At 41.1% G+C, this 22,732-nt stretch overlaps 1 protein-coding gene across 11 annotated transcripts in view; it reads right to left on the bottom strand.

Moving 5' to 3' along the window:
* Positions 1-22,732, bottom strand: part of LOC117233530 (echinoderm microtubule-associated protein-like 2) — a 31,926-nt gene that overhangs the window by 5,397 nt on the left and 3,797 nt on the right. For 2 of the 11 annotated variants that reach the window (XM_033493901.1, XM_033493903.1), the window contains exons 2-10: positions 16,599-16,703; positions 9,493-9,723; positions 8,612-8,774; positions 7,791-7,904; positions 6,559-6,708; positions 5,620-5,688; positions 1,358-1,663; positions 776-848; positions 271-477 (exon numbers count right to left, since the gene is read on the bottom strand). In XM_033493901.1, coding sequence (XP_033349792.1) covers positions 271-477; positions 776-848; positions 1,358-1,663; positions 5,620-5,688; positions 6,559-6,708; positions 7,791-7,904; positions 8,612-8,774; positions 9,493-9,723; positions 16,599-16,644 — 1,359 coding nt within the window. In that variant the 5' untranslated portion in view covers positions 16,645-16,703. Of the gene's footprint in view, positions 1-270; positions 478-775; positions 849-1,357; positions 1,664-5,619; positions 5,689-6,558; positions 6,709-7,790; positions 7,905-8,611; positions 8,775-9,492; positions 9,724-10,030; positions 10,406-16,598; positions 16,704-22,732 lie in introns of those variants that run through there. The other 9 variants (XM_033493905.1, XM_033493908.1, XM_033493902.1 and 6 more) reach the window with 8 other exon arrangements.

Below are 22,732 nucleotides of genomic sequence, written 5' to 3'. Positions count from 1 at the left end.
GTATCGAAGTGGGTATCTTTGTCAACCAAACTCTTTTTCTTCCTTCGATCCGTTCAGACGGCATCCAGACGAATATATGCGCGTACATACACGGTGTCTAACAAATGGCGCTAAAGTATCAAGTATCGTAACAGGAATTTCAAACATTTTTTAATCGAAGGAAAAGTCGCAACGAAAGTACGAGATTCGTACGAGATTGATGTTGACGAGTCTGCGTTACTTAAATCTGTAACCGCGCATAGAGCGAAACCAACGTTGATTGGAACGTACCTTTGTTTCCGTCACTTTGGTACCCCGTTCTCCTTTCTGCCAATCCCAGATCGAAATGTTGTGATCAGAAGTCTCGTCGATAGCGCACAGGTAATTTCCACCGTCCGCTTTCGAGAACGAGAGACAACAAATCGAGCCATCGAACTCGCCGTTACCAATCACACAAAGAGTGGTCAAACTGACCGAGTTCCATATCCTTATGTGAGGCTGAGAAAAATTCGCAACATATTTCTTGCACGTACGTGGTATGTGCGAGGGTCGAACCAGGAGCAATACACCTTCGACGTTACAACCTCCTAACGGAGGTAGTAGGTCAATTTTGAACCGAATCGTATCGAACAGTCATTACGCGATCGTATTCCCTTCAACCACAATTACACGATAAATTACAATTACACAATAAACATATCGTTGGCATGTCAAGCGTCTTGGTATCGTCGATCATCGTTTTTAAAGTATTACTCTTCGTCCAACCCTGGTAAAATCTAATATAATACGTTCTTACCATAGCATCTCGTCTGTCGGTTCCACACACTTGACCAGTGGCGACCACGAGTTTGTTTGGGTGGATCGCTATGCTAAAATATTTCTCAATTAATACAAAATCACGACGACGAGTCGAAAGGAGAAAGAGAGGGGCTGAGAGAGAGAGAGAGAGAGAGAGACAGACAGATTTACTAGTTCAAATAAGAAATCTTTTCACGGTAGATGTTGAATTGAATCTTTGGTGGCAAATTGCAAATTACTTTTCATTTCCTTCACCTTTAAAGACCGCGAGAAGAATGGATCGAAACTATCGAAAGAGATCGGAGACGTTCGTGCGATAACGCACATACACATACGCGAGGAGAAGGATTTTCTTAATTTTTGTTAATCTGTTCGAACTGCACGAGCGTAGCATCTTGGATTTTACAACCGCGAGTGGACGATCTCGTATCCAAAGATGAAATCCAATTAATTAACGTCCTTTCGGTTCGGTAGAACGATGGAGAAGAAAGCCGTTTGAAGACGCGATACCGCAGCCATTAGTTCCGCACGATCGTTAAGATCGACGGAGCAGATCCACGCATGAATTCAATTAACCCACCACTTGATATCGTCCGTATGACCCAAGTAGTGCCTCTGGCTATGCTCTTCCATGTTGTACAAGACCACTACGGCCGCGACGAAATAAACGATTTCCCCGGTTGGCAGCAGATGCAGATTACTTCGACAGTCTCTGCCTCGGTAACCGTACACCCAGTCGAGTTTTAGTTTACTCTGGGGCGGTGTGCTGACTTTGTGAAGGTCGTACAACTCCATCAAAGGCGTCGGGACGTAAAGGACGACGGGCCGACCCCGTAGGTACATGCGGACGGTGCTTTCCTCCTCGTTGTACTGCATGTCTCTGGTGCTGCGAATTCATAGATACGTTCCTTTTAATCCGTTCGTGCGAACCAACCTTCCTTCGGTACGAAAGTGGATTCGATCGAAGCGAGAATTTATATAGACGCGGATAAGGATAAGAAACGGTGGATACCAAGGTAGGTAAGTTTCGATTGTTCGAGGCGAACAGCTACGAGTACGCACTCGTAATATCTCGAAATAACTTTCTTTCGTTCGCTATCGCGTACGTTCGAATTTCCATTATTACTTTCCACGATACTTTCCACGATCAACTCGGAACGATCGGTCTTTCTCGCAAAAACGAGAAACGTTCGCATTTCACGTTTCCTCGGTCAACGCGTTACCGCGTGGCAGTACTACTTTCCACTTTTATCCGTCATTTATCAACTTTCGCGTCGATAGCCGTACCGCGACAATCGCTTTATTTACTTTCATTTCAGTTTTTATCAGAGAAAGGAACAGGCCTCGATATAGTCGATCGGGGACCGCTCTAAAACAACGAAAGAAGAATCACCGTGTCTTATCGATTCGTTTTAGTTTCACGGATAGCGTTACACCTATCGAGCTCCAACGATATACCGATATACCGATATACCGATATACCGATCGAAATCACGAAAACGCGCAATTTACCGTGGCGACGTGTTCGAGAAATCAGGGAAGAGTGACTCACGCGTGGTGCGCGAGACTGCTTTTATTACTCAAGCCGGGCATAGTTCTGCGCGTTACCGCGTTACGTCACTTTGGCCTTCCTTTTTGCTCGATCGTCTGTTCTCCTTCGCGACTGGATTACGATCAACGACTGTCTACCATTCGAGACGCGATTTACGACTCGTTCGAAATGTCCGAAACTGGTGATTTGGCGAGGCGTGGAGGTCGTTCGTTCTTTTCTCGATCGAAACCACGTTTTTCCGTTAACGGCGACCGTGAACCATTCCGGTGAATGCCAATCAGAGTGAACGGAATATTATCCAGTCGCTGCCGCGTCAGATATCTCGTCGAGTCAAATATTTCACAAGATATACGACGCAGATTATTCCATCCATACAAATAAGAAGAATACGTTGCGCAGTGTGGATCGCGGAGCATGCTACGATATTGTTCTACTTGGCTATGCGTCGAACAACCCCTAGTTTGAAAACACATTAGGCGAAACGGACGTGTATCTTCCTCCCTTTGAGCGAACAAGATCTATCTACTCGCAAGGTTGAAACAATTTCTGTGTCATGAAATTGTTAACCGTTACATAGCATGCTGACAAAAATTACGCAAGCTCGACCGTATGCGGTAGAATTTTCGCATGCAAGTAAACTTTCTGACCGGATGGTCAAAGTAGAGAGGCGCGTTCAAATACCGAGCCCAGAACGGTTAAACGGATAGCCGGTAAATGAATCGGTAAAGCGTGAAAAGGAACTTTCGTTACCTGACAAATTTTTTGCCAAGCGTCTAAGGTACGCTGAAAACGCATCGGCGTGTACCAGGAAACGGGGGATTCACGGTTGTATAACGACAAGAATCGCGATTCACTTTCTTCGGGAATGCAATGGCGGTGCTTGCTATGCGCTAAACGGCCCGTTATCCACGTGACTTTCGTTCGTACCTGTTGCCTCGTAGTCGTGCTTTTAGCCAAGTATTCCTTGGATTATCGTGTCCGAATCTATACGGGGCAACAACGTCTCGCAGTCCTCTTTACGTGTATCGCGGATAGCCTTTAACGCGTGGATTCGCGTGATTCCATGCCGTTTGCATATCGTCGGTATACGCTGCGGTCTTTGTTCGTCTCGAATCGTTCAACGGAATTTGCGATTGCGTTTTTCGAGTCGGTCTTTAACCGTATCCTGAGAAAATATAACGATATAGCGTGGATACAGCGTACTTCGATCAATTTTTTCAAACGTTTAAAGAATTACGCACATTTTTCACGATTAATCGTCGTACTGTTTCTTTTTCTTTCTTTTTTTTTTTTGTCAGATATCTACATATTTATATATAGATATAGATATATTTATATAAAGTAACATCGCTGCGAGGAAAACACGTCGAACCATCTGGTATTCGATAACTCACCCGTTCGAATAGACGTGTCTCGCTATTAGGCCGAGTCTTGGAATTTTTATCACGATCACAAATCCAGAGACCGAGAAATACGTCTCTGAAACGTTCCTCGAATGTACAGTGGGTTACGGAGGGCTGATCGAGAAGAAATAAAAAGGCGGACCGCGTTCCAAACAAGATATTCCTTTCGCGAACGAAAAGAAAGTCATGCTCGAGTTACTACATTCCAAATAAGCGTTTCCCATTTAAAATTAAAACAAAAATTAAAAAGGTTCTTCGTGGTTTTGGCGTAAAAACTTAACGCATGCACGGACCTTTTCTTCGTCCTACGCTGCGAAGGTGCGTGCCCGTCCATCGCCAGCGGCGATCTCGTGCAACCTCGTGTTATCCGCGTGCGAGGTCGAACGTCGAAGGTAACTTTTATTATGGTAATTAACGGCATGCCACGTTATCGTAGTACGATATCGCCATGTTCGCAAAATTCAGTAATCTTACTGAAATTCAGTTCCGTTACAAATATAACATTAACTGGTACATCTGTTGCAACCATACGGAACGGGCCGACCATTTTCATCGTCTTAACGATTATTTTCGTCGTTTTCCGAGATACAAGGAAATATTTACATCGTACGGATACGTAACGCGACAATGACGACGTGTTTCTAGCTTTATCGGCCGTCGTGGATTCATCGATTAGTACTACTGAAAGAAATTAATCGTAAAGGATCGCGAGAAATAACGCGCGAACGAAAAATTATCCATGCCTTTCACCACTCACCTGAAAGAGGTGTAAAAAGGTACGTCTTAAAACCGGCTGTACATGTGTACAACGTACAATGTGCACCATGCAACGTGTAACGTGCAACGTGCAACGTGCAACGTGCAACGCGCACATGGCGCGTTCATCCGCTTAACCCTTTCGTGACTAGTGAAACGCATATGTCTCACTCGAGTATTTAAACTGTAGAAGATACAGGGTGTTTCCAAAGTCGTGGTAAAACCGGAAAGCAAGCGATGTAAAAGTATCTTCTTAGTTCATCCAGTCTTGCTAGCCAAAGCTTTACTTACGATTATGAACGATATCAGCAAACAGGGAGTTAAATAATGCAGATAGTTTTAATGGCATATTTACTTTAATCGTTTACAACTTGGCGAAGACGCCGCGTTCGACGCGGCAGACAGATTCTTGCTCGATGAATTAAAGAAGCGCGAACTAACGATAATCTGTCAACTCCTTACTTCAGTTTCCAGGCCTTAAAATCTCTGCTCCGTATTCGACATGCACATTCGATCCTAATTACTCCCTAATTATTTCCATGCAAATTCCCCTCCTCCCGATATTTCCCATACCGTTACTAGTCTGGTCAAATACGCAAACACATATACGCCGACGCTTTGCCTTTTTCGCGAAGGTCATAAATGCGCGACTATAAACGTAGGCCATAGAGACGAACGTTACGATAACGGCCTGCTTCATTAACGTCGCTGGAATCGTTCCCTTTCCGATCGTACGATATTACGATTTCGGAAACATCCTATATATATATCGAATCGTGCTTTTACTACATGTCAAATTGCATTTATTCACGCAAAGTCGTATCGAGTTCCTTGAGGTTCCTCGCCTGATGTAGAAAGGACGTCTTATAGGATATCGATACTCTTTGTCATTCGTATAGATAGATTTTATCCGGTATCGGAGCAAATATCTTATATTTATTTGCATTAAATTAAAATTGTCTTATAGTCATGAAATGAGAAAGAGAGAGAGAGTTATTTGTTATTCAACGAGCTTTTGATTATTAATTTACCGACTTGCGTCTAAACAATGGCTTTATGGCCACGAAAAGGCGAAGCTTCGAAAGGTTGCACTACGAAAATCGAAAAGTGCGAAAAAATATCTTTATTTACCCGTGTTTCACGTTGTTCAGCGCCGGTGGCTTGAAGAGGTTGAACAGAGACTTGGTGGAGGCTGAGAATCTATAATGAACGAAAATGCAAACGAAAACCATGCGGTGCAAAACAAAGAGAATAATAGTAATACAAAGAAAAAAGAACAGAGAGAAAGAAAGAGGAATTTCGCGACGGAACGTACGTGCTTTTCTTTTCTTTTCTATGGACGATTTGCGCGCTCTGCCCCGCCATGAGCAGAATTATACACTTCCGGCAGCGCTCTCTCGATTCAGTTGCCACCAAAGGGAAGCTCGAGCGAATGAAAAGCAACCGGGAGATAGTTACACGCTTTTGACGATTAATGAGCTGCGAAGTGAATTCACATCGCGAGACACAATCGATAGTCCGTTGCCCTGTTCGCCGCTTCGTCGATCGACGGGTGATATTTACTCTTCAGATTCGACTTGTAAAGTGCCAAGGGTAGAAACATGTAAACACGTATTTTACAAGGAAAAAGAAGAGATGTCGTTCGACGGTAACGCGACTCTCGCGAATCTTGTACGAACCACGACGACTCGACATCCAGAAACGAATTGCATCGTTTTCGCGTTAAAACAAGCAACGAATGTTTTCTTTAAGACTTTAACGATGGTTATAGATGATCGTTCACCGTGACGACTGTTGGAATTTTTTCGAGAGGAAATTGCACTTTAATGGTTGGACAAACCGAACGAGGTGTTTCAAAGGCGTTCGTACTTGTGTAGGCGCGCGCTCGGTTCACTTTCATTCATTCAAGAAGAAAAAGCACGTTCGACCGTCGCGTAACGTAAAACGTTCATAGAAGCGAAAATGTGCACCGAGAGAGGGTTCGACCAGAATCGGTGTGTGAAAAAGAGGGAAATCACGAAAGCAGGCAAATGTGCACTCGCTCGTTAATAATATCGATCCCCTGCTTACCTGTTACTGACAAGTTGCGAATTGCTTCCCTGATTTTGCGGCGAATGCGTAAAGTCCCCTGTCGACGACCACCGTTTCGCCCTTCTTAAGCTGCTTTGCGGTGGCCCGTTCGATCTCGCTGTCGGCGATCTATCGAATAACAGGATTACTCTGTGACGAAAAAATCTCGTTACCTGTATGACGAAACTGTCACTCTGTAGCCAGGATTCGATTTATCTCAAGTTCAATGAAATTCGCCACTCTCGTTCTCCGTTATCGTACAACAATCTCACCGACGATTCGTTCCAACGATATCGACGTTTAAATATCAAACGATTCGACAAGCGCAGGCGACGACTCGATTCATCGCCCTTTTACCGATTACCACTCGCATTGTTAATTGCTTAACCCCAATACGTAGTTTTTCTCCTCTCGTTTTCTTTATTCTCGCCCGATTCAAGGCGGACGTTCCTGTGCGTGTGCGTATGTGTACAACGTTTGTTCACGATTGTTAATCGGGTTACGCTGTTTCTAACGTTTACGTCCTACTCGATGTAAAAATAAATCCTGCGAATCCAGCGTTTGGTACGTGGCCTAAGATTTTTCTGCAGAATTCTACATCTTTTGTCTACTACTATAACGCGTTTTCTCTAGATACGATCCGAAACCTGAAAGACACGTATACGATTCGGCCGAATATCGTTCGAAAGGATTAGATTCCCCTATATCCGGCGCTTCGTCTCTAACATCTGTGATAAATTCGAAAGCAAAAGACCATATACTACTAAGAACTTTCATGCTCTATAAAATTAACAAAACAACGACAGAGCAATAATTTATAGCAATAACATCGGTAAATATATGGTTTGCATTTCACTACGAACAAGTACCAAGGAGAATGATTTCTCAAAGGGTATTTATCCAAAGAATAGAAACTTGCTTCCAATTTATACCGATAAATCGTAATTCGAACAATCGTAATTGTATTCGACGACATGCACATCGAGAAGAATATCTGCTTAAATCCTTAATGTAACGGGAGCAGTAAGTTTTGCATACAAGGGTAACGAGTTGGTAAGCAAGGCGACCACGTTCGTCTCGATTTGTTCCGTTTCGAATGGTCGTCGTTTTCTGCTACACTGTCTACTAATCGCTCTCTACATCGAAGATAACGAAATTGCTGGCATTCTTATTTAAGTAAGAAAACTACGAACGAAATAGAAAACGAATGAATTTCGTTGAAAAACGTGTACCTGGCTACTGGCAGTGGCGTGGCTCTAGGACTCGGCGATGGCACCGGGGAAACGCTACTACTACTGGGACTGTCCGAGTGTAACGAACCCGTTGATTGGTAATGAACTGACCTTCTGAAAATTCAGTTTAATTTGTTCCGTCTATTCCAGCCCATAACTGGAATTCTTGCCAAACGATATTTCTATATAAGATACTTTGCACAGCGAGTAAAGAAAGTAAGCGTAACGAGGATCGTAGCGTGATTCTAAATCTTGGAATCGACGGAGATTTGTAGACAAAATTTCGCCTTTGAAATGCATTTAAATGTCGCAATGTTGACTGTCGTGATCACGAAATTGTTAAATTAATCGTTGAAAATCATATTGTCGCGCGTAAAATTTTTCCATTATTTCTGTGTTCCGATATATCTGTAATTGATATATTCTTGCTGTTTCATCGGCAGCACGTTATTTCTTTTACTAAATGTAGATGTACGTATAGACGTATAAATATAAATACATGGCGAGTAAAGCTGCTTCAAGAATTATTAAAACTTTAACATCTTTTCCGTGAGAAGCGATCATTTGCGACCCATTATTTTCTCCAAACTTTCGTTCCTGCTGATCAGTAGATTGCAATACGTATGACCAGTAGGTTGCGATAAAAACATTTGATCTTGAATTTCAAAATCTTTTTACTTACTTACTTACTTACTTACTTACTTACGTTCTTTACACCCTGTACACATCGTGGCACATAGGTAAATACACGTGCATTAAAGAAAAAGAGATATCGTATATTCCGAAGATTTGGTTCGAAACATTTCAAATGATATAAATACCGTTGAGGAAGTTGCGACGAGTGCGTGTAACTGACCGGTCTCCGTGGGCTGGAGATCGAGTCTCGAATATCCTGGGAAGATCCCGACGAAGACGAATTCCTCAGACAAGAGCTGCCAGTTTGTCGTAAACGTATGTCTTTCTGGGGTGTTGAATTTTGATTACCTGAGACACACGAAATATCAACAACGTAACATTATCGATCACTTTTTACAGGAGCGGACGAAGAGGCGTGAAGCACAGGGAATACGCGGTTCGTTTCTCTTTCAGTTTTACGTTTCGTTTAGATTCGTTTAGAACCGGTAGCAGCCCGGAATTCACCTCGAAGCGCACCGATTGCTCGATGAAACGCGAAGGTAACGAAACATGACCCTAACCAGTCGCGTGCTAACAGCTACACCCGATGAACTTTGTTTTAAATGGGCTGAAACTCGCGAGGCTTCCCCGTATCTGCGATTTGCGACCTGCCTCTACGGCTTCCGTAACAATTAGCTTCGAAGCTTTGGAATTCCTAGCCGCGATACGGGCTTTCGTGTCTCGAAAATTTATATCATTCCGTTTTCTAATTCGCCGTCCATTTTCGCAAGTTAATCGAAGCCGTAGCCGAAACTCGCGAATATCCACTTCCAACGAACCACCGATTTTCTCCATATCCACGCGAATCTTTTCTTCGTCGGTTCTTCCTTTTTCCGCTACTCGCTAATAACTGCGCAACGAATGTACATATACATAGACTCTTTTAATTCTAATAATTTTTGAAAATGAAAAAATACGTATGTAAAATCTTTTGTTCGCGAATACATCTAGACAATGAGCGAAGAACGTGCAAATACCGAATTAATTGGCGCAAGGATTGCGACTGTAACGTATAACGCGTACTCACTTCTAAGCGATACATGACCGTTCCTTAAGGGCGAGGACACTATTCTTTCGTTTCTCCTCTCGTTTCTCTCATCCTCTCTTTTCTCGCGTCCTTCCAGCTGGGCAATTCGCCTCAGCGCGTCCGCCAGAGTAGCTCGAAGACAAACTATCTCGTCCCTCTGCGCCAAGGATTGCCTCTCGAGGTCCGCGACTCGGCATAACAGCGATCCGGTCTCGCACTCCAGCATCTCGTCTGTAAAAGGGAATTCGCGTTCAATGGAATAAAAATATGGCAATGAAACGTGGGAATTCTTTCGTCTTGTAAACGTTCAAAGGCTATTTCACAGCTACGCGTTTATCGGATCTCTCAGATTTGTCAGATTTCTCTAGCTTGTGATCGTCGAGTTACGGTTTGTTCGCGTATTATAGCGTCCACTTGGCTGTAAAAAACGATATAACGTACATTTCCTAGAACTGACCATCATCAGCGTTAATTATTCGATTATCGAGTTAAAAAAGGGAAAAGGGAAAAATGTGTTCGGAATTCCAGCGATACTCACGCCACGCCTGCTCCGCTTCGTCGATGGTGTCCATCGCGTCCGGCGTGGACATTGCGATTAACCCTTTACGATGACTCCGACGTATTAATACGTTATACGATCGAATTGATCAACGAACGCAGACAGAGCCAACGTGCTCCGTTTCGCAGCATGTCTCTTCCACCGACTGTGACTTTTCTTCTACGAAACGCGAGTAAATTTGCTTTAATGTAAATTCATTTTCCTTCCTCGGCCGGGTTATCACTTTTCTCCAAGCGTTTATTACGTTCTGTGGGTCGATGCGTTTCGTTCGATCCATCGTTTATTTCCTAATCGAAAGATTCGAAATTTCTTCGAATATATCGTATTAGAACTATACGGGTACATCGCTAAGAACGGTCGAACGGGTTTTGCGCGTGTTTTCTTCGACTTTCGTGCTTGTACAAATTGGGCTACGAAACTTTTATCAATCGAACGAAGAGCTACTGAAATATTTTCGATAAATAGAAATATGGACGATTACGCGTAAAAGGGAATCGCGAGTCCAATGGCGTTGACCTTGACCTTGAGATACGTTGTAGAGGAGAAGGTCTCGAGTAACACGTACTTTGTACGAACGGTGTTACGATCGTGATTTAAAAGTTGGCTTAGATTAGGTTAGATGTTTCGAGGAATCTAGGGGTTCGACACCCCGGCCACTCAATGTAATCTAAACTTACGTAACTTGACTATATCTTACCGATGTTAAGATCGCAATCCTATGCAAATGCGTATGCAATTTCACTTTTAACCAGTTATATCGGTGTAAATGTAATCTAGCAAGTAGGATTTTCTTTTCGTCGTAACTTTTCAAGCACGATCGCGTCACGCTTCGAACGAAGCGCCTGTTTCTCGGGTCCCTCGGGATAACGTATCCGAAATTGAACAAAATTGGAGTCGAGAGTCGAGATCGTGTTTATATAAAAAATGGGATGTGGTGAAAATTTCTATAAAATAGAAATATCGTGATTTCTCGGTATCGAGAGTGGCTTGGAGCTTCGAAGGAAATACTTCTAATAATATACATACTAAAAAGCTATGATCGCTATAACATTGTATTCTTGTAAAGAATACGAGAAAGAAGCGAAAGAAACTTTTCACAAGGTTTATAACATACACGTTTACTCCGATTATATGCAAATCATTCTGTAACGTAGAATTATTTAATGACCCATTTCCCACAATTGTAACGCCAGATAGTAACAGCAAACTGTTCCATTTACCTTAATAAAGTATTAAAGTATTAATTACAATGCACTCGCACCAACCGGCTAGATCAGAGAGATCGATATAAAAAATAATTTCTCTCCACATAAATCTAGTACTGTACGAAACGAAATCAACGAAACATATGCTATCGGAATGTCGTTATACGTGTAACGTGCTGATACAAGTTTCGCATCGACGTAACGCGAAACTCGTGGCACTCGAAATTCTTTTAGAATTTCCATCAACAGCCGAGTTACGCGTTCGTTGCGTTAATTCTTCTTACGTGAGAAGAACGCGGTAACTGTTAAAACTTTTATCGAACGAAAGATAAATCCGCCGTTATTTTTCGCATTCTTCTCGCTACTTTTCATGACATCTTTATACGACACAACACTCTCTTCCTATGTTTATTCATAGAATATATTAGTACCGTTTGGCGGAAAGGACCCAGGAAACTCTGTATACATAATCGATTCGAGTTGCGAAACGTCATGAAAGTCGGTATCGTTGAAACATTATTCGCAATTTATGACTAAGCACGTATTCTTTCAGAAAAAAATCTTCGATAGCAACAGCGCACGAGGAGAAGCAGAAAAATAAATTTCGTATTATTTCGAACGAAATCTCCGTTTGTTGAAAACAGAACGAACAGCGAAAAACAAGAGATCAATTAACGCTTTCTTTTCTGAGCGAGTAAATGAATGAGAGGATTCTAATGTCGATAAAGACAAATTGGAACCAATAAAGGAGATGAGTGAAAAGAAGACACGAAAGTAATAATATATTTATTATCCGCAGCATGAAATCGTAGAGATAGCGCGATACGTTCAAATTTGCGGCGTAGTCGTTTGAAAACACAGCGACGTAAATTTAATATCGCATAAATCGGTATTTCTAAAGAGATTTTTCTTCATTGAAAAAATGTTGTTTTATATTCAAAATATAAATAAATCCATCGACCGACGAGAAAAATAATTTTACGATCGGACAACATACGTTTTTTGCTTCTCACGAAAGATTAGTATTTCTTAATAAGACAGACATCTACTTACTTGCTATTCCATCATCAGACTCGAGAATATAATATCAGCGTTATATAAAACTATATCTTCCACGGATAGACGAAGAAGCGTTTGGTATTTCCCCTTCCATTTTCAAAAGATAAGCGTCGAATAAATTACGTTTACTTGTAAGGCTAAACATTTCGATCGACTATTCCACGTTATATCAAACTTTGAAACAGTTATTTATATTTATAGTTGTCATTCCACGATTCGAGAGAGATATACATGTATTGTACAAATACGTGTGTTACGTACTACTGTTATTCGGATCTGGGAAAGTTTTGCTTGACATCTTTATTACACCAGATAACAGCATTCGTTTGGAACGATGGTCGTTTCAATTATTTTTATTCTACTCTCTAAATCGTTCTCTTCGTTTTATATAATAATTACGTCGATATAAATATATCTTTTGCGATCTGTATTTTCGGCGCAAATAAAGTCATTTGCCTTTCCGCGAAGCAGATCCTTATTAAAACGTTCGCAAAATTTGTACAAGCACTGAGACGAAAACGAACGCTGAAAATTCAACGGCTCGTCGTTCTAAAATCTAAAAGCGATGTACCTACATGTATATAAATTATAAATATAAACTACATTTTTGTTAAAAACTATTACGGAAAAGGGGCGGAACCTTGAAAACACCGAAACATAAAAATTTCAAAGATTCACTGTCACCGATCCGCATCTTCGTAGAATCTTTCTCGGTAACACCGTACAAAACACTACAACGCGTGGAACCACGATCCAACCTTTCGAATATTAAACCATCTGTTTACCCGAGAAGCGTAGGAAGGAAAAATCGCGTTTCAACGAACCAGCGATCCGACCTGTTCCGTTCCGCTTTTTTTCATTTTTATCGACCGCAACGGTACTTGGAAATCGCTTGGATCGATCCGAGACAAAGGGCTTTGCACTTTCCCTCGAGTTTCCCCGTAGCTAGCAGAATGACGATAACACCGGCGACAACGACGTTTCCGTCGCGAGAACGCGTACACGTGTGTTTTCCGTACGGTCGCCCCAACGTTACTGTCAGCCCGAGAGTACAGCTGCTTAGCCGCGATCAATACGTTCTAGATACTCCAGATGATCCAGATGACTCGGCTACGTTACGCGAGCCATTCACCGGGGTCACGATACCACTGACAACTACACAAACACACACACACACACACAAACAAACACGCGCGCGCGCACCGGCCACCCGTATTTTACGTGTTTTTTCTTTTTTTTCCCTCTGTTTGTTTCCTTCCTACTGTTTCTTTGAATTCTGGTGGTGTCAGTGTAGAGGGTGAAAAGTGGATACGTAGAATTCAAATCGTACGTAGTTCGAGGAGCGACGAAAGAACGTTCCCCTCCTAGGATTTGACAAAACGTACGAGTTAGTAAATTTAACGAAACCCGGTTATAAACCCGGTATCTTTTACAACGCTGAACGGGCATCTTTCTTAATTATATTATAATTAATCGATGATCGTACGAATTTTTATTAAATAGCAAGTTTATCGATTTAAGGATAGTACAACATTGTACAACGGCAATGGCTTAAAATTGAATCAGTCTAAGATTAGAGATGACGAAGCGCGAATGAATTATTCGCATAAAGCACCCTGAAGTAGGCGACACACTTTTGCCAAATGGCAATTTTGTACGAAAACTCGAGTGACCGACTTACGACGCTCGACGATTTACGTACGACGATTTTACTTAGCCAGAGTTTGTTAAATTTTTGTATTCTTTCGACTTAATCAGCGTTAATGTCACTAGCACTAATTCTGCTAATAACGTCTATTCTAACTCAAGATTCTAACTTAACCAAGCTTTCCTTTTAATCATACACCCTTTTCTAAGTATAATATCTTTAAAAGATTTTGCATTGAGAACAGGGACAAGCATTGAGAACTTGTACGGATATTCGATATTTTATTTGTCAATTAATATAGATAGATATCGATATTTATAGGCAGTTGTTCGATTATTTACCCGTAAACATTTTGAAAAATATTCGTTACGAAGTTTGCTCGCTTGATCGCGAGAAACCTATCCCATAAACGTAAACCAAACGACTCTACTCATTTCCGGAGATGAGATTAGACGCGTTCGATTTATCATTTGAGGTCGTCTCTAATGAACGAGTCGCATCCTGGTTATCGGACACACCCTAGCTATTCTTCGAAATCATCTTGTCCTATATCGACGGAGTCGTTCCATTAAAAATTACTTCGGTTATGTCATCCTCCGGCACGATTCCACCGGATCACGCAGTCTGCAAAACGAGTCGTAAACCGATTACCAAAACTTTTCACGCGACAGGCAAGTTTTATTTTAAGCGGCTAGGAGTATAATAAACTATTTACGGGAAACGATTACCGGCGAAAATTTTCTGATTGTAAGAAGGGAGATTATTTGTTACACGTTCTTTACCAACGTCTGCTTGAATAATGTGCAAAGAATTGTACGAATTTCCGACTTTTTCCAGACATTAAAGAATTTCATTCGTTAATTTAATAGGAAACCGACGAATTATGTATCCAATAGCAAAATATGAATTTAAATTATTTGATCAAAGCAACAACTGCATTGTCCGTTTTTTAAAGAATGTGCGTTGCTTCCATTACGCCATTTATTGATCCACGAGTATCGAACACGACTAATACGACCCTTTTAACGCAGACATCTAGTTATGCAAGTTATCTATTATCGCTTATTACAACGTTGTTGTAACGTAGTTGAAATTGATTTTTAAACTGATACGCTAATTATAATATAATATATATATATATACAAGTATATAATATATAAATTACGATATAACAAAGTTCAGTTTTTATCGATACATTTTGTCGTTACGTTGGCAACCGAACGGCAAAATAGCGAATTGTTGTTGGTTGCCGATGATATTTTTAGTCCAGACAAACGTTTCGTTACGTAGGTGTAGAATATTCAGTGGCCATGCTAGCTAATTTCGATGTATGTATGTATGTATATTAATAGCCAAAAAGAAGGTTACGCAAATATACAGCTATATATATACTACTTATCTTGTCTACCGTCTCCGGATATCGACAATTTCTAATTATATCGCTATCAGATTACACCAATTTTCGTTCTAATCTAACGCAATTAGCGATTTACGCTATTACTAACACAATACCATCGCATTATTATTACTTTGCTTATTTATCACGTATCTTGATACAGTGTTGTATCCTAACATAATTGATTAAAATATAAAACGTAAATTAACAATATATAGGAAACTACGATTATCGGAGACGACCGGTTGTACAATATTCGTTGTTATTTCGTTAAAAACGCAGCTACATTATTCGAAGATGAGATTAATTAGTCGATCGAAAATATCTTCCCCCGACCAAAAGGAATTTAAATTCGAGATTGGCGCACTTGGTAACGACAACGGGGCTTCGATGACGCTTCATAGACCGAACGTTCCGGCCACACGATCCGATGCTCGACAAACTCGACGAAGCATTGAAACGTCGAACGTTTCCACCGAATTCAGGTGCTTGGTGAACGTTGAAATTTCGCGAAATTCCAGTCAAGGACCGTTACAACGTTACGATACATCGTCGACTAGAGAAGCGAAATGTGGGATCGATATTAACGAAAGAACAGGATGAGCATGGCGCACCTTTGCATAACGTCATCGCGCTACCTTCAATGCCTTATATAACAAGTGACACCGGTCACCATACAATATCTATTTTCCGCATTTACGACGCACGTTCGGCTCACTCGCTATTTCTACGGCAACGCGCCGCTCCAATCGTCTTTTCCAATCCATAGTTACGTACATGTCTAACAGATATTGATATTACGAAAATTACTCTTTCCTAACTCCGGTAATTTTTCAATGTTTCCGCTCCTGGATTCCTCGATTCTAATTAAATTCACACAGTATCGATTCTATCATTCAACAGCTTATTAATCTACAACCATATTTATTCGAATTTACCGAATTTACCATGGAAAGATTTCGTGTTATATATACGCATGGTCTATGTAAGTCAACGCGATAGTACGTTTTCTTCGCAGATGACGCAAGTTTTGCTAATCGCAAATAAGTACAAATAGAATCGTAGACATCGACTAGAAAACCCATTTTTACAATACGGATTTTATCGTAAAATAGATTTTTTAAAAGAAAAAAAATCGAATTCCCTTAAACGCGTTTATATAGTTAGAATATGTAATTTACGATCCAAAGAACGTACAACGTATTTGCCTGTGAATACGTATGCAATAAAAAAACTTACTCGTTTCTTGCTTCGCGTCCTGTGTCGTATGCCCGTTCACGTGCATCGTCGCGTCCGAATTTTTCTTTTCATACTGATATTGCTCCTTCGTTGAAGACTCCGTATCTAAAAGAAAAGACATTACAGATCGACTATATCCTTATCGAGTTCGTCGAGTCTAATATATTATAATAATAATATACGTAGCAAAATATACGTACATGTACCACGATAATTATATTTTTGTTTTTAAACGAATAAAATCCGTAAATGAATAAAATCCAGGCGACCGTTATATTCCATACAAAAAGACGGCGGGAAAAAGTTCTCTCGACTTTTTCTAAACCCGAGTGTCCATTTGAGAGTAAAACTATCGCGAGCTAGCTCTCGAGAGTATCACTCTCAAGTGAACACGGAGAGACGAGAGTGACTGCTCGAAAGCCCCGTTGAAACGTTTGAAAGTTAAACCGTTTGCGATTTTCTCTGAAACGAATACGCAGTCTCGGAAATCGATCGCATTCTTACAGATCGTACGTTTGAAAAAGTTTCGCTTCATTTTTTCTCCACATTTTTTCGTCTCTACCCGAGAATTGAATTGCTGGCAAGAGGAAGAATAGAAACCCGACGCGACCTTGATCAATGAAAACGAATGGCGCTACGCGATCGCGAACCCAGGTGAAGTTGCTTTAGAAACTAGGACGCGTTACACCTTTCGCGCTTGCGTTCCTTTCTATATATACGTATATATACATATATATACACACGTGTATAATATAAAGAAGAAGAAAGTCTATCGAGTTAATTATCGTGAATTCAGATGCGGCAAACTGGCAATTTTCTCTCTTCGCAACTTATACATGTACGTATGTATGAGTGTAATCGTTTTTAAAGCATCTGTTATCTAACGGCGAAACGTGATTCCTTTTCGATATTTCCTTTTATCAGAAACCGAATGTTTATCTGTAATGTAAATGCAGGATTACGCGATTCCATTTAAAATCTTTTCGCTACATTAACACTTTACTCCACTTTGGACGGTATTATACAACCTTCTCAAAAATAAACGAGATACAATCGGATATATCTGATTTATAATACATATGTTCTTCTAAGCACGACCAAAATCAATTATTAATCACGTTTAAACGTTGCAAGGTTTCCATCGCTGCTCGGCTCGTAAAATCTCGATTAACCGGTTTAATCGGGACCGGGGTGTACCGTTTAAATTAAGGCATGCCGGATAGTCGAGACTCGAAATGATAAATGTACAAGAATGTCGAACGTCGTAGACCCGCGGACCAGATATCCGTAGGCCGATTTTAAAAATGCCTAAAATATCGTATTCGTACGTATGTACGTACGTATGTAAGTAGATTATATGGAATCTCGCGACGAGTTAATTTTACATTCAAGTGTATTTTTTCTTAAATCGCGTTGATCGCTAAATAATATTTCGCTGATTCGATTTCGGTGATTCGCGCGACCGAAACGCGTCTGCTTATCGCTTTCTTCACTATCGCGAAAAATCTGTTAGAGGAAGAAGATAGCATGGGACGAGAAGGGTTATCAAATTGGACGAAACGAAAGGAATTTGGTTCGTAAGGAATAGAACGGTAGCGGGGAATGACTGAAAACGAGCGGGCTAATGTTTGCCGATACGATGAATGGAGGAGAACCGTGAATCAGGACGTATCGAGAAACAGCTGGCTTATCCTTCGAAGAAGGAAGCCTATGCTCGAGGGAGTCCTTCTACCGATGTACTTGAGCAGTGTAGGCAAGTATAGGAGCATTTCGCTGGAAGCGGAGATCGTTGAAAGACTGAAAGAGCAAGAGACGCGGGAGCGAGCTGAAACGCAAAACCAGTAAGCATTGACCTGGCCAGAATGCTGCCTTATTGGTGCATAAGACTGGCCCCCACGAAGCTTATTTTACGATACAGCCTGTGAACAGACACACGCGCGTCTCTCTTCGCGTTCGTTCCTTATATGCGCGCATTTAAACGCGACGCGGATAATTGGTTCGCCGTTTGTAAGCAACCTCGATATCAAGTCAGCGTTAAGATTCGCCGGTGTTCGGTTCCACGTATCCTTTGACAGGAACGTTCGACGAAAGTTTCATTCTGCCTCTAATAAATCTCCGTTATGACATACGTCGACAACGAATTCACGCGTCGATCTTACTGCGGCAATACGATAATTAAAAAGCGAATGAATAGAAATTTCCTTTTTCTTACGTTTCCCTTTCTTTATCGAGATCGTTATCGCGTTACGCTGATTTTAACCAAGTCAGGTTAAAGTAAAGTTAGATAATTAGCGAGGCACACCTCCGCGATTAATCGCGCGCGCACAAAACACGCGTCGATATATCGTACATACACAGTGTCTACGTTTGTATCTATTATAATAAGTTACTTGTACTGTTACGCTCTTAACACGTAGTAATTAACCGGCCCAATTTAGCGACCGGCAACCGTAAAGAAATTACTATAAGTAAGCACGTGCTTGTTCCTTGCTTTCTACTCGTATCGTCATTTTCACCACCGCCATTCGTTCGAAACGATTCCTCCACGCGTCCGATAGGCCGCCGTCTGGAACGGCCCTTCCCTTTTATCGTTTATTCTCGTTTCTCAATCGCTCCACCGCGCATACTTCTCTCCTTACTTTCTTCCTTACGTAAGTCGGACAACGAATGACAATCTCTCGGCGGACATCGGATTATGTTAATGATAAACTGGATTTGCATTCACGCGAATTGATGTCACCACGCTATGAATGGTGCCCGCTGCGCATTGATATAGCCTGCTCGGCTCGAATAAAACTCGCCAGTCTCGTTAAGCGCGATTCCTGCTAGCTAACAGGCAGACCGACTACGCGCTCAAAGTAGATCACGTTCGTTGACGAGAATGGGAAAAGTCTGTTCCCTGTTTACTTTGATCCTACTTTGATCCTTTGATCTTCGCTCTATATGCCATATCGAAAATAAACGAAAAATAAGTGTTTCTAACGAGTAATCCTACGGAATTAGATGGTTTATCTCTCGATCTTGCAACGAAAAGGACGGATTAATAAAATCGAGAAATTTACAAAAAGCCAAGTTGATCGATGTTGTAAATTTCGCTTATTTTGCAACATGGTTCCCTGATGATAAAATCATACGGAGGAGTTTCTCGTTGCGGCAACACGCAGATGGTATATTCATTAGACTTAATGAAGCATCTTAATTAATCTGGAACACCTTATATAAGCGTAGACGCAGTTGCGTTACGTCTTCCTGGTCTTGCGCTCGCTTAGAACGCGACTCCTTTTCCATTATCTACGATAACCGAAAAACCTTTCGTTTCCTTTCCGTTTCGTACACCTTTCGTTCGAATCTATTCGATTTCAGTTGCGCGCAGCTGATTTGCAAAGAAACGAATACGAGTTAAAAACGAGTTCACGATTATGTATTCTACGCGATTGTTTAAGACCTTGAAAGCGGTTTAAAATAAAACATAGAAAGCGGCAGATACTGAAAATAAACCGTCACAGAGGAAAATATTCGCGTAGCTGGTTCTATCGAACTTTAAGCAGGTTGGAGTTAGGTATACTATATGAAAACGATATTAAACAATTCCGCATGTCCCCTTGTCCCTGCCAAGTTGCTTATATGTTATAACAAATTTCTACTTTTTCAACTCTTTTCGAGATCGATGCGTCACAAACGTAACATTAAACGTCAGAGTAAATATTAGAATTAGAAAAGACCGGCGAAGCGATGGTTCCAAGGGTCTCGATGTCTAACTTCGAGCGATCGTATCCTCCGCCTTCTTATCGTTGGTGATACACACAAACACACGCACACACAGCTCATTTCCTTAAACATCACTTAGTACCGAAGAAGTATCGACTTTTCGCGACAGATTTTTGTAATTGTGCGCAAATACTCCAATAGCATCGGCCTTCCAAACACAACGACCTTGATGCGATTGCAGCTACTTAGAGTCAAGAGAAATTTTCAACCCATTGCGTTGTATAAGAAATTTTTCAACATTTTATATATCGCGATAAATAAAGTATATTTTTACAAATACGTGAAAGTATCGGTTTGAAAGTTACGACTCAGTATCGGTACAAAAGTTCCATGTCTTGGAAAGCGACGAGCTTTGCTCGATCGATCGAAGAAAATTGTTAAAGTGGCACGTTAACCTAATTAATGTTTCATATAGGCGGTTGTAATTGCTATTTATTATCGAGACATATGGTTACAATAGGACGCCGTACTCGTCAAGATACCTTCTTGAAAGCGTTGCGATGTATGCGTCACGGATATCAATCAATTCGAAATAGGTATATAATTATACGAACGTCTTCTGATCATGATACGACTCGACGAGTATAAGAGTTTATATAAAAGATACGTTTTATTACTGAGATTGTGCGCGATTATCTCGAACATTTTTCAAACTGGGTTCGATTACGCGACATCTCTCTCTCCCTGATCTCAACGCACAATTTACAACGATTTACGATTATGTTAGTTAAAGAGCACAACTCATTGAACGTCGATCGACATTAACGCAAAAATTGGTTTAGTACGCGTATAGACCGTTATCAATGTGTCTAGAATTCGACACACGTAGTGGGAAACGCGTGACGGTGGCTCGTGATTAGAAGCTAGAAGTCGATGACGACTATACTTGCATAAATTTGATTCCACGTCGGCTATCTGTCCTTTGCTACCGTGTCATTAACACGGAGGATAGGATAGAGTAGCGAAATTTGCATAATGCTATCGTCCCACGTTGCGTTCGACCAGGAGTTGCGCGAATAAGAAACACGTATACGCAATGTAGCGAATAAAACAGAAAAATTAGGCAAGTTGTGGCCCTTTCTGCGAACGACACGGATAATAAAATCGCAGCATTAAGCGAGAATAACGTTATACCCGCTAGTACCTACGTATTATGTACGTACCGTGTATCGAAAATGAAGAGAACTTTATTGTCATCCGCGTTGGTATTGTCCTACGATAGAATAGTTGAAATTCCAATGAGGTGAATTTAACCGCCATCGTTACTTCGCTTCGAGGTCGCTCAACTGCGACGCGATGCAAACTATGCACTTGCGCGTACAGCGCAGAATTAATTTACGACTACACGTTTTGATTTATAACTATTCGACCGGTTGTTAAGACGATTTTTTCGGTATATTCGAAACGTGTCTCTAACGACTATCTTAAGTTCATCGATTTACCGAGTTGCTTATCGAGAAACGCACGCCTTGGTACACGTAACGCCAAGGTCAGTAAACTGCAATGCTATGCAAACCGTGCAAAGCGTGCATTCGCGTGTCGACGACGACGGAATTAATGCGCCAACTCTGTCGAAACTTGTCCACTTTCCAGCGATACTAACTAAATACGTAATACTGTATTTTCCCAAACGTATTCTTGCGTTCTATATGTACGAGCTCTAGTTTCATTCTGTTCGCTCTATTCGCGTAACACGCCATAAATTGTCAGAGCGCACTGTCGCTCAAAAAGACGGATTATATTTTGGCATATATAACGGCAAAAGGATGAATAGTTAGGTAACGAACGGTCGAACAAAGATCTTAATAAATGCGTTTTCTAAGCCCACCTCGTTTAATTACAGCCTATCTCACGTGTCTCGCGTATTTTACGCACGTACACCCAAATTATATCGTTAAACGTTTATGTTAGATTTAACTGCTGATTGTTCAAGGTGTCTTCACTCGCAAGATAGCTACCGCGGCATTCTAAGATCGCAATTTAAATTTTCGTTCCGGAGAATGGAGAACGAGTTCCAGCGGTCGCCAGTGTTTCACAGAAAATCGTTATTCTACTTTTTCCGAACTCTTCCATCGAATAGATGGAATTATTACCACTACAAATCAACGAAAAGCTCGAGCCGCATTTCGCGTAAACTTTATCCTTTGAAAGATAATTGCTAAAGATCGCATCGTTCCAACTATCTACTGCTATTATCTCCAAAATGTATTTCATTACGAATTTGCGATCGGCACGTTGATCGTATCGTTCGAACGATTATCGTAAACGACAAATTAATATTTTTAGTAATATCTTAGTAAACTTTAGTAGTCATTTTCCTTTGAAATAAATCGCCAACGAGACTAGAGTAATCGTAGGCGCGGAAG

Source organism: Bombus vosnesenskii, unplaced genomic scaffold (assembly GCF_011952255.1).
Source record: "Bombus vosnesenskii isolate JDL3184/JDL3185 unplaced genomic scaffold, Bvos_JDL3184-5_v1.1 scf7180000013297, whole genome shotgun sequence".
Classification (NCBI taxonomy): Eukaryota; Metazoa; Arthropoda; class Insecta; order Hymenoptera; family Apidae; genus Bombus; species Bombus vosnesenskii.
Note: the sequence above shows the minus strand (reverse complement) of the source record. Positions and strands in the feature narration are given on the sequence as shown.